The sequence below is a fragment of the Paramormyrops kingsleyae genome, chromosome 15 (genome assembly GCF_048594095.1).
Source record: "Paramormyrops kingsleyae isolate MSU_618 chromosome 15, PKINGS_0.4, whole genome shotgun sequence".
Taxonomy (NCBI): Eukaryota; Metazoa; Chordata; class Actinopteri; order Osteoglossiformes; family Mormyridae; genus Paramormyrops; species Paramormyrops kingsleyae.
In genome coordinates this window covers 11,311,086-11,324,683 of record NC_132811.1, presented here as the reverse complement: position 1 = coordinate 11,324,683, position 13,598 = coordinate 11,311,086, and the positions used below count along the sequence as shown (strand labels likewise).

The 13,598-nt window shown below is 42.2% G+C and overlaps 1 protein-coding gene across 1 annotated transcript in view; it reads right to left on the bottom strand.

Moving 5' to 3' along the window:
- The window catches only part of LOC111854993 (contactin-associated protein-like 2), a 314,095-nt gene extending 303,121 nt beyond the window's left edge, over nt 1-10,974 (bottom strand). Inside the window, exon 1 of the mRNA XM_072700030.1 lies at nt 10,491-10,974. Coding sequence (XP_072556131.1) covers nt 10,491-10,821 — 331 coding nt within the window. The 5' untranslated portion in view covers nt 10,822-10,974. The remainder of the gene's footprint in view (nt 1-10,490) is intronic.
- Nucleotides 10,975-13,598: the final 2,624 nt, after the last annotated feature.

Here is a 13,598-nt window from a genome sequence, read left to right as displayed (position 1 = left end):
AAAACATTAGTTTTATGCCAGTGTGTCCCCCCCATTCAAAATGCTTCAGCCGCCCCTGAGGCCTACTAAATTAAAATGCAGGATGCTAGATACAGAAATATGTTACCGATTAGCTATTAAGTTCATGCATTGGCTCAGTGGGTTTGGACACTGTGCTTGTGAACCAAGGGTCGCCAGTTCAAATCCTAGGGTCAGCAGAGTCCTTGAGCATGGTCTTTAGCCCCCAGCTACTCTACGGATTGCCTAATCCTGCTCTCGCTCAAAAAAAAAAAAGTCGATTTGGATTAAAGCACCTGCTAAATATCATGTAAAAATTAGACACCCCCCCCCATCCAAAACTGCTGCGGATTCTCCTGTGAAGCAGCGTTTGGAGGGCGGACGCCCGGCCACGCCACAGAGACGCCATCTGCGGTGCCGGGAGGTGTTCCCTCCCCCCCCCTCTCTAACTGCTGCTGACTCGGAGCACGGGAGCCCAATCGTTACCGGGCGCCCAGGGAAGGAGAAAGGGGATAAAAAAAAAAACAAGAGGCAAAGTGCAGAGTCAGGGTAAACGGCGACGAGAGCAGCACCGCCGACTGCAGCGCTGACCGCCAGCATCGCTCTCTCTCTCTCTGACCCGGAACGCCCTCATTCACCAGCCGAAACTTCCCATGCCTGGTTTAGCTCCAACAATTCCAGTATAAATCAAGATGCAAAATTCTCCTTTACCGCGTCCTTTCCTGTTAAGATGTTCACTCAGCAAAGATGGATACGTACTGTAAATCCATCCATCCATCCATCCATCCATCCATCATCCCAGATCACAGAAAAGAAAGGGCACAGGGCAAATGAATTTACATATTATTAACTACACAAATAATATGAAATATTAAATATGGCTACAATAGCTATGTGGAGGTGTATGGCTCAGTGGATTTGGCCTCTGTGCCTGTGATCAGAAGGTTGCTGGTTCAAGCCCCAGCAGAACAACCGCTGGACTTTTGAGCAAATCCCTTAAGACCCCAAAATTCTCCAGGGGCGCCAGGTAAAATTGCCTGACCCTGTGCTCAGAACCCAAGTTTTGCTCTAAGCTGTATATCTGTCTCTGTGTCTCCCGTGATGAGATGGAATATGTGAAAAGCAGCGTTGCAATGTACCTGAATTAGTGCAATTGGCAAATAAAGCACCATTTCACTCAACAAATATTAATCCAATTTCAAGCTGCTATTAGTCACTGTCTCACCATCATGTGATTCGCAATAAGAAAAAAGGTGTAAATTGCTCAATATTCATCCAAGAGGCTAAATGTGATTTTGCCTTTTCAAATTTGCCACGAAACGCGACCGCGTGAAAGCCGATTACGTTACACCCTCCTCAGACTTTCCCACAATGAACGCACTTCAGTTAATAAATCATTTTATATGCTTGTCTTGCATGTGTTATGACTACAGTACTAACGGGGGGGAAAAAAACAATTAGAGAATGCTGGCAGACCACAGCTATGGCGTGTAAATCCGAACAAGGGTGAACTGTACGGAGAAGTACCTCACTGACCTCATTATAAGGGAGGCTGTCTGGCTGTTGTTCCCTCTTGATGTTGTGTTAGTTACACATTCTGGCTGTTTTTGTTGCCTTGACCCTCCACCAGACCAGTTAATATAGCCTTTATTTTCTAGAAGCATTCCATAAATTATTTAATTATTACACAGGATTTTCTTCTCAGTGTTAAAATTGGCATTGTCAAATCAGAGGGAAGGTCTTCTTTTTAAAAAATATATTTAATCTGATTTTGCATTCCCCCATGGTTCCCTTTTTAAATCCTCTCTATGTCACATCTACTCAGACATGGATTAACTGTGAAATACATCCTCAATGTGTTTATGTAGTACGGTTTATGTTTGGCTGGAAGAGTATTAAATTAATATGAGCTGCCACTGGCATATCCACAAAAGGCCAGATATATAATTCAAGCATTAAATAACCATGTTATAACGTGTTTAAAAAAAGACATTCTAGGAAGCACACGAATAAGACTTTGTTTTATTTCATCTGGGTCTCTTCTGATCTTTGCCTGTTACTGTAGGTGATGACTTGGGGGACAATCCCATCCTTTGGTGCATGTTCTTGATGTGTCTACCTCAGTGCTTATCCCTTGAGTACACATCTCCATTCTTAGCGTGTGCTGCCTATAACATGGCTTTACTATATGCTCTGTTACTGTACCCGGTCTGTGTATTATACGCAGGCAACCAACCAAAAACAACAAAATCCTAGCAGTTGCAGAAAACTGAATAATGCTGATTCCAATTCCCGTAATCTTACATTGACCACGCAGATGGTCATTATCAAATGTGGTTAGGGTTTCCCATACAGAATCACCCAAAGACAAGATGGAGGTTGTTCAAACACCACATCCTATGTCCCGGGGGCTCGGGTGACAAATCGTTCAAAGACATTGAATAAACTACACCCCCCCCCCCCCCCATTCTTAGGAGATAATGTACAAATAAAATGCTCCTGTAAAGAGGTCTTTGGATTGTTCTGGGACATTCTGTGCATACCATGACTCTCTTGACCCGTAAAGACAAACCCACAATACATGGCTGACAACTCAATTACTTTTGTGTTTAATAAATTAGAATGAAGACCTAGTTTGTATTGTTCCCTCCCCAGGCATTTAATATGTGGGTCTCTAAGCTATTTTGTGCTAATTTATTTTTCAAATTAGTTCCATTTTGACATTTCTTCCCCCAGCATTTTTTTATATCAGTAAAAGCTTTTCAATTAAATCCCATAGGAAATCTGTGTACAACCTTTATCAATCTATTAAAGAAACAAGTACAGCTGAATATTAAAAGAAACTCAATTATCAGATTTTTTTAATGCTTAACATGCAGTATTTACTAGTTAATGGCATGTTTGTAACACCCACAACTTAAAGTATTAGTCTCTACTTATAGACCAAGTTAGATGACCCGTAGTGCATGAATAAAATATTCATCTTCTCCAATAAAGCACACATAAAATACATTAAAAACAGTGGGATCAAGCAGACCATAAAAACATGCAGCTTCACAACACTAACGCTCTTCAGGCAACACAGAGGTCACCACAAGGGCCTAGTTTGAAAAGCGGCGAAGTATAGGCATCTACATACACCTCATTACCATTTGTGCTGCATCGACACATTGTTTTGATGCTGCGCAGAAGTTCAGATGCTACTTTAGCAGTTTAGCAGCAGATCCTGAAGAAAGAGAGTCTTCCCTAAAGCGCATCCAGGTAGCTTTCCCTCAGCTCAGATCTCGCTCCCCGTTATCACTGCACACAGCCTCCTCCAAAAAGCATCAACAAATAAATAATTTCTTCCAGCTTCCTGGTGGCTCTCCTACGCTTCAGCTCAGCCACGCTGCACTGCCGTCTCTCCCCCTGTGCCCAGGTGGGGGCTCTCCTGTCAGCCTTCCCAGCACCGCCAAGCTGGGTACCACCATCCTCATGCAGGCTATGAACACCTCTGCACTGGGAACCAGCTCACTCACTCGGTAAAGCTGATATCTGAGCTGCGAGATGTTTTGCAACCAACAAATCTAGCAGTGTTAATCAAATCTGCAATATCTGTAAAGATACTACATTCACTTAGCAGACACTTTTATCCAATTGAGAAAGCCGCCCCAGTCAAACCCAAAAGCAACTGAGGTTAAGGGCTTTGTTCGAGGGGCCAGCAGTGAAATTACTCAGCCGACAGCAGGATTTGAACCAATGACCCTCCGATCACAGGCACAACATCTTAACCCATCGCCTGTAGCGATACAGCTCTTCCCTCTTTTTCAGTCCATACAGCATGAACAAAAAGAGAAGTACCCTTGTCCAAATTCGACAGGAGATTATTGAATTGGGTCTCACATACATCTTTGGTAACCTAACCCATGGAAACCAAAAATAACTGGGGTCCTTACAATAGCTGACCTATAAGGTGCCAAAAGAGTCCAGGCAGAACTAATACAGCGATCCGCACTCTCCATCACATGCCAATGAAAAAATCTGGCCACGCTGACAACGAGTGGGACACCCATATGGTGCTGGCATCCATGCCCATGTGAGAAGACCATAAATAAAACCTTCGCAGCATGTATGAGGGGGAAGTTATGTCACATTCCCCCCCCCCCCCAAAACCAAATGCACAAATAAGAGGCGAATTCCCTCGTTAGGAGATAATTAAGTTGGGGATCTGCAGCTGTATACAGGAGAATTATTACATAGAGGGAAGCTTCCATATATTATTTATAATGTGTCGTACCTACTTCAGTACTGGCACACTGCTGGCGATCGATCAAGAAGATATATTGCAGAAACAATTTTGTTGACGACCCACTTGCTACTTTTCATCATCTTCATCACAAGACATGCACAGAAGACGACCCTCCACTTCCCCCGCGCAGTGTTTCTCGAAACAGAACACCAAATCCGGGTGTTCAAAAAGTGTGTCAAGCGATTCGAGTGGACAAAGTCCAGTTTAGCGTTCTATAAAAATTACATTAACCCAAGAGTTATTCCCATAACATTCACGTTCAGGTAGCAAATTGTTTTCTTCATTATAAGTATAATAGGGGGCAGCACGTGGCTCAGTGGGCTAAGCCCGATCAGAGGGTCAGCAGTTCGAACCCAGCTTCAGCATGTCTGCAGGCCTTCAGCAAGGCCCTTGACTCCCAGCTCCTTGGGCACCCAGCAGGTTAGGACTTTGTGACCCTGATCAGGAGGTCACCAGTTCAAATCCCATTGGCTTAGCAAGGCCCTTAACCCCACCTACTCTCTGATTCTCACCAGTAAGTAGCATTGGGTTAAAGTGCCTGCTAAATAAATTAAATAAGGATTGTAGAGTCTGGCAGACAGAAGCATCGCAGAGACGGCAAGAGATGAAGAAGCTCACTTATAGGAGAAAACAACTCTCTTTTATTAAGCCCTTAAAAGGACTAACACAAGAACCAAACAACCACTGAACCATACATAATGAAACACAAGAAGGTCTGATGCTGGACTGTAAGGTTCACACACAGTGGGGGATCGGACAATGTTCACATATGACACAGGCAGGGACAGGTGCAACAATGAGGAATACAACAAGTATTTACAACTACAGAAACAAGAGGCCATTTAAAACATTCCCAGCATGCTCAGCACACTTGCTGTACTCCCCCCTCCCAGAGGTCAACCATGCAAGTGGCCACCACAGCCAGTCCTCCATCACATCCTCCAGCAAGTCGCCAAGGACTGCTGGCAGCCACCGGTGCTCCATCTCTGGGGCTGCATTCCAACCCCCCTGGCCTCAGCCCTTCTTCTTCTGTGGCTTAGTGGGAACCTGTTGCTGACCGCCAGGCTGTTTTCTCTGCTGGTCCGCAACTCCAGGGGTCTTGCGCAGCTGCTCCTACTCTGCCAGCTGCTCCCGCAGCTTCTCCAGGCTGTGGCACCCCTGCTCCAGAGACTCGTGTAGCTGCTGCTGGTCCTGCTCATCTTGCTCCCGTTGCCCTGTCAGCTCGCTGCGCTCCTGGGCCAGCTAGGCATCCAAAGCATGGCACGTGACCTCGCGGTCAAGTAACGTCACCTCTGCTGCCTCACCCTGATGCTTATGGTGGTCGTCCTTGTGCTCCCAACTGGCTAGTTCTGCGCACAGCCACTCCTGGTCCTGCTGGCTCTGCTGCCTCCGCTCATTGGGCTTGTGGCGCTTCAGAGCCAGCGGAGCCTTCGGCATGTTGGCATGCCCGCTCGCGGTGAGCAGGCAGAGCTTTCGGGAGCTCCCATCTTCCGCAGTTGCCGACGGCGTCTCAAACAGGGAGCCGGCTGGATGACAGGAGCAGCTTCAGGGTGTGCTGCATAGGTCCAGGGCTTTCTGGAAGAACGGCGTGGCACCTTCCTCTCTCACTGTGTGGTAGTCAGATCAGTGTCCCTTCATCCCGCAGCAAAAGCAGGTGAGTTTCTTGTCCTGAGCCATCCTTACTGGAGATTCACCACTGCCTTTCCAGTGCCACTGCTTCAGAACCGCTTGCAGATCCACAAAGCTGAAATGGGCTGCAAGAAGGAGACTGAGAAGAAGCCTTTCCACTTCCGCAAGCGGGGCTGCATCTAGCATCCCATTTCTGACACCAGTGTAGCATCTAGCAGACCAAGGCATCGTGGCAGAGAAAAGAGACAAGGAAGCTCACTTATAGAAGAAAACAATGCTATTTTTTAGCCCGTAAAAGGACCAACACGGGCATTAAACAACCACTGAACCTCACATAACAGTGAAACACGAGGAGGTCTGATGCTGGACTGTAAGGTACACACACAACGGGTAATTTGTACAACACGTGAGGATCGGACAGGTTCACATATGACAGAGACAAGGACACAGGTAACAACATGGAACTACACAAATGAGGGGCCATTTACAACATTCCCAGCATGATCAGCACACTTACTGGGCTCCACAATGCAGAGCCATCTCATCGGCTCTACAGTATGTTCTAATATACCACAAAGAGGGCAAACAATGAGCTGAGCAATGTGTGATATTAATATTGACATTGTAAGTTAAGCACATGCAACCGTCTTGTTGAAAGAATCGCAATATTTACTGTGTTGAAATTAGACTCGGGCTGTATTTAATTCTTCATGCTGTTATACCATTCAGACATTATACTGAGGTATATGGTAACGTTATTTTGCAATACTGTTCCACTATTATAAAATTTTAGAGGGGGGGCATATCGTTGCTGTTAGTCCCATTCATAGACAGTGTGTTGCTTTTGTGAGATATTTAACTAAAATGAGTCCAGAGAGAAGAGAGAAAAGAACTGGTTACTAAAACACACCAGCCTTCCACTATATAGAAATATTTTGAATTCCATAGGGACAATATAAAGCAGAAGCAAGTCACAGTAACACCACCAACTTATCTGACAGACTCTATTGGCAGATAATAACTTCTATTTAGTTATAGTTTATGCTGGGTAAATTTTTTACTCTTTTTTTCCTTCACAGATATTGCAATATTTATCACAAAAAAAAAAAATCACATTTCAATATTTGAAATTTCTCCAATATCGTGCAGCCCAACCGTGTGTTATCCAAATTAAACTTCGCTAAGTAACTTTAAAAAGGTTAAAAAGGTAAAAATGTTACAATAGAAGAGAGACCAATCATATGAAATGATAAAACACTGTTATATCGCAAAGTCTAAAAAGGTCTGGTCTTACTTACTCTTGCCTTTTCTGTTCACTTATAATTATATACAAAGACAAATGCTGGTATTGCAGTGTTCCTATAGATCCTATTTGTTTTTTGTAACACTGAATACCCAATCTATGCAGGAAGATTAAGTGAATTAATCTTTTAGCTAGTCCACTGGGTGAGAAAAATTTTTTTGAAGAAACTGTAGGCATGATATTGCGAATAAAGGTAACAGCAATCCTTTGGCAATGTTCACCACAAATTATATTGCAACAATAATTATGATAATAGCAGAGATAGGAAGTTGTGAGCAGGCATTTTTGGCTGTAAACATTTCAATAAGAATGACACTTTAACTTGCAATGTATTGTCAGAATTACAGAAGATTGTACCCAGTTTTGTATGCAGCATAGTCACATACAGTCTGTTAGCGATTACATCATAAAAAAAAACATTTTGGCAAGAATTCAATAAATATTTCTGTCAATCGGCTGTGCTGCATTTATATGTAATGTCACCACAAGAAGAGACCCAGCTCTGAAGATTTAGAGACCTGCCTGTTTTTATCCACGACAAGGGCAAATTCTGTCTGCCGGAGACATCCCAAATGAATGGGATTGGTGGCAGCATTTTTTCCTTGTGAGGACATATTACATTAAAATAACTTTGCTAGACACTAGGTGGCTGAGTTGGGACAACGTGTTTTTGCTATTAAATAGTCAAATGCAGAAACGCCAGATAGGAGCCCAAACAAGGAACGTGGTCATTTCATCGTGATATAGCACAAAGCATCCATTTCAGCATATCACTTCATGCTGCACGAGACATCCCACTTAATAGTGTACTATTTATTAGAGCTCACATCTGAACACACAGATGAAATTCACTCATGGAAAGCAGTGCTCATGGTAGTGGAACAAAATTAAAGCCTGTACTGCTGCATGCCCTTTCCTTGTGTTTTCACAGTCACTTCACCAGCGCCCAGCTCCAGTATCAGCGTTGAAATTTTCATTGGGCTAAAATAATAGTGAGACGGTCCCCATTCATCATCTCAGTAGGGAGTTCCAGACCTCGATCTGTGGTGGCCAACAGAAAAGCTGTGATACTCCATGAGCTCGGTAGATCGTCCTTCTAAAGCAGCCCTAGATAAGTACTCCTTATTAAGAGAATAAATACCGAAACCATGGGGTCTTCAGAAAACAGCAGAACTGCAATCCAGTCCTTCTTCTTCAGCAATCCTGGGCTCACAAAACATCATGGCAAGTGACTAGACCAAAGTGATATTTGCCTCAATAAATTTCACTTTGAAAAGTTACACTCCAATATCAGTGATTTCAAACAGTGAAAGCTTGACCGGTGTTAGATTGAACAAGACTGCAAAAATATTTTCCAAATACACCAAAAAATACAAACTTGTTCGCCCGACACAGGGAAAGCTCTATTGATTTCCATGACTCTGATAGACATCCTTATGTTAATTTCCAGAAGTTGAATTCCAGTGCCTATTCTGTTCTGCAAAACCAGAACTTTGGTTTTGATATTTAATTATGTCATTTTTAGGATTTTAGCATGATTCTGCTACCGGCTGCAATCACCAACTAATTTTTTTAATATTTCAGAGGGTACACTAAAAGGGGCTTCAAATCAGTTCAAATTTAAACTTTGAATTCACTTTGTGAGGGACACCCAATTTCGAGTGAGGGCTAACTATATCCTAAATTAATTAATACTTCCGCCTTAATTAAAGTTTAAGATTACAATTGCAGTAATAGCACACTACAAGGTGCTGTACAACAAAAAAAGATTCAGGAATACTTTCAGAAGCTATATCTGTTGAATCAAATCATTTCCAAAGGGCCGTTTTAGCGTACATACGCCCCCAATTCATGATTTTCAAAATTATACAAGCCCGTGTATTTACAGTCAGTAATATCCAATTGAATTAAATAAGCAATTTGTTATGTTATTCGATAAACCATTGCTTGATGATTTATAGAGATAATACTTTAAGCGATCGATAATCAGCTCAAGCGAATATCGATGTAATGACATGCACTTTGATCCTACGACTAAACACAAATCCATCTGCTTAAATTACCCTATTACTGAGGGTATCGCTATAATAAGGAATAACGGCTGATTTAACTAATAAAACAACTGAAATGCTTTCTGTGTATAAATCACCATCTTGCTATATTTTTCATGGGACTTACCCGCATTCAAATTGGTATGGATTAAAAAATGTCGTTCGTAATAAACGTTTGCATGCTTATGTATTTGTGACTGAAATGCTGATAGCCTGCCGTGGGTAACTGTGAAATAACGTGGCGTTTAAAGGTACATTGCAAGCGTGTAAAATTTCAAATGATCAATTTCAGACATTCGTGTTCAATATTGCTACTCATATATTTATCGATCTTAAATAAAAACGAATGCATCAGACTGAAAGTAAAGTTATGTCACTTGCGCAGATGTAGACCTAGGGAGTCTACAAGGAGGATCCAGCGAAGCGTTTTGCCACTGCGATCCAGCGCATCACCGCACATCTCACCATTTGGCATCATTTCAGACCACACCGCTTACCGCACGGCGCTTCCAATTAAAGGGAAATTAATTAAATCTCATTATACACGAAGCACGCCGCACAGCGGTTGTGGGATCGCTGTAGTGTTTGAGCGTCTCCGCTTGAACTCCCTTAATAAAAGCGCGGTAGATGCAGAGTTCAATCTTAATACCCCCTCTGCAAAAGAACCATCGGAGGTCTGGGCACTCGATACGCAATAGAAATAATTAAATATCTATAATTTATCTTTATCCAATGGTGACTTCGGCTTTTCTGTAATATGTTAGAACAGAGATCAGAAGTGGATCCGCGTGTGAAAAGTCCCGCGCGCCTACTCTTAACTTGAGTATTCAGTTTTATAGTTTGATGTCACAGATAAACTCAATACTAATGACACAGGCTTCCCGTAATTACGGCTATTATACGATTCTGCAGTGTCTCTTAAAATGTTACTTTTAAATAATTTACTTGCACTACATGAAAACAGCAAATGGCTTAGAAACAGTAACAAACATTTAAGATCAGCGCGATGCAATGACAAACTAGCAATACTTTATAAATTTCTTAAAAACTGCATCTTTATTAAGATAAAAAATAAATGTATTGTAACGGTGCGGTCCTGGTAGCAAACAGAAACCAAACACCCAAAGATGGGATGCAAACACTGGTGCTTGGCAATGCCCCGTCCCTGCAAAGGAGTACTGAAGGCAGGAGAGCCGAGGCACGGTCTCCCCGTGTTACTTACGGGATGGCGAGGGCGCTGCATTGGTGCTGCTGATGCGGCTGAAAATCCACAGCAATAGCGTTATCCGGACTGCACAAAACCACGGCATCTTCACTTTCGCACAGGTGTAAAAAATATACAAAGGGGCAAAAAAGAGCAGCCGGGGTTTTAAAAGGGGACCTTTCAGGGCGTCAGTATTTTCCAAGCTGTCCCTGCACACGGGCAGTCCAAGGCAGAATTGAGTCCCGCTCCGTAGGATATAATTTGAGTAAATAAAGAGCAATGTTTCTTCTCCCTGCCGCCTGATAACCAGCGTTTCTATACAGTAACGCTCAGTACAACCGCTTCTCATATATTAGCCCGAAGCACTCAGCTTTGCCCACCATAATAGTCAGGGTTTCAGCGGGCATTTACAAGTCATATGGTACCGCCGCGTATCGGACGGGCGGGGTCTAATCACGTTATTTTGACATCCTGAAAACACCGCAAGTCTTTCAGAGGTCGGGGTCCGGGTGCTGAAGTTATCAGTGGCAGCGTCCCCCTTGGTGCTCCAGATATTACCCCCCTTTCCCGAATTTGGTAGAACCCACAAAACACCACAACGTTCCCCGTGGAATTCATCGGGAGTCGCACCCGGTGCCTGTGGAGGGCAAGACAGTCCTTATAGTGTTATATAATTATAAGGTGCATCGTATGTCACATCTTATGCACGACGTGTGCAGCTAAGGGTTATATTGCTGCGTTTTTAAATATATTATTATATTTACCATAATTGGGGAATAGTCTATACTCGCAGGGAAAACATGATATTTAAAAACACAGCTGTCAACAGTGTGCACATTTAACTGCTTGGCCCTTCAATGTAATTTGCGTTTACGCAACCATTTATGAACGAAGTGCTGCACTTACTGGTGTCATTTAAAAAGTCATAGTTGTTGAATATGACAGTCGAAGCCGGGCACTATATTTTGGGCCGCCTGTGTGTTTTGTGCTTAATATCAGTCAGTTGTGAACCATTATGCTACTAGGTAAACTACCATAATGTACCCATATTATCCAAGAAAGAGAAACAAGAACACTCTTACAATATATTTCATTTTATATAATTGTTTATGTTTTAAAATGTACATCTTTACAGTACTGCTAATTGTATTTATGCACACACACACACTGCAGAGACTGTAAATGCAGATCATGTTCAAACTCCCAGTATATTTCCCACAATGCCGACACAGATGTTTAATTAATCATGCAATCTTCTCCATTTGCTTCTGTTGTGGTTCTGAACGGTTCCTCGACAAAGAACTTAATAGAAACACCATCTGCGCAACTCTTGCGGAGAGTAGGAGTACTGAGAATATGAAATACCTCCTCTTGTTTAAAGCAAAATATTTTGCCACACGAAACCTGTTCATCTTGTTTAAATGTCCTAGGACTTAATCAGGACCTGAAATATAAACCTTAAAACTTCTAATAATGGTAACATAACATTAGATATATTTTTTCTAACTCCTAAAAATTTATAGCAAAAGGCATATTTAAACAAATAAATAATCGCCAGGTATTTCAGTAAATATTGACTGGACAGCATACTGTTTGAAATGCATGTCCATGAAGTTGAACTAAAATAAGGATTATTTTTTAAAATCACAGATAAACAATGCCTGTAACTGCTCAGACGGCAGTCAAACAGAACACTTTTCTGTCAAGTCTGCCGTCCGTGATATACAGACCACCACCACAGCGTGGAGCATTTCCCGCAGATTTGCAGATGGCAAAAAAAAAAACAATTTCAGAAATATATTTTAGCCATGTACAGTCCGCTGCTATGACAGTAGGCACACGTCACAGATGCTTGATTTGTTGCCTGTAGTCTAAGGCTTTCTTACTTTTATCATCATCATCATCATCATCATATTTTGAATGTATGATGAAACATTTTGGCAAACATTAAGAAGTAAAGGTTACATTTGCAACTTATATATCCATATATGTAGTACACGTGTAGGAATTTCATAAGGTAGCTAGACATGCTTTAGGCGGTACACATTCTCTGTGTCTTCTGAAAGTTTTCCCAGAAACCATCAGGCAATTCATTAACGTGTTTGATAGCAAAGATGGTTCCTTTATTCCAACACAAGGGCTTAATTTTCTAATGGCATTTTTCAAAATGCTGAGCGCCACTTTCAGAATAGTCCTTTTGATAATTATATTTGGATGTGATTTGATATTGTAATGTTTTGAACATTGCAATGTTCTGAACGTGTTTTTTGATCCTGGTAAGTCGTATTTTTAATTAACCTACAACATATTTTTCCAAATACTCTAATCTCTAGTAAACAAACCACTTAATCCTCTGCCATTCATGTAATTAGCATTTTATACACATTTGACATATAAAATTGCAAGTTCATTAGGTAACAACTAAATATTTAATTTGATGTTCAACTTGTAAGGTAGATTGTAATAAGTTAAATGGTGAAATCATTTACAATGTATATGCAAATCTGCCTGCATTGGTGATCTGGAATCAACCCCTCCCCCTGCCGCCCCCCCACCCCCCACTGTTACCTCTCCTGACCCCAGTGTCCCCTGTAAAACAGGGTCCTTGATAGAAGAGATAGAGGATAGCATCCAAAGCCACAATGTAACTGCTCTAGCATAACCTCAATCCATTTCTGGTGGTTACTTCTTTACCAAGTATGGTTCTATAAGGATCTTCCACATTGTGTTGATGGAGACGGGGACTACATCTGGGACTGCAGCATCTCATTAACCTCAGGAGGCTGCCCAAATCTCTGCTAGCCCATCACAAAAGTGCATGGCGCCCCCCTGCACTCTGCAAGGGAGGGGTTATCTTACAGCTGGACCCCTTTCTATGGATCAAACACAGGCAGATCTTCAGGTACAATAGTCTTCTCTAAAATGAATGCAGGCATCTGCTTAATGCTTCTTTCCAGGGCTGAGCTTCATGGGTCCTCCTTTGTTTTGATTTTAGCGAGTTCTTTTAGGATTGGCTGGCTGCAGCCGCCTCATACTCTCCAGCTCTTCCTCTTTATTGAATGTCCCAGATAAACAGCAAACTGCCATTATCTATCTACCATCAAGCTGCTCATCCTGGTCATGGTT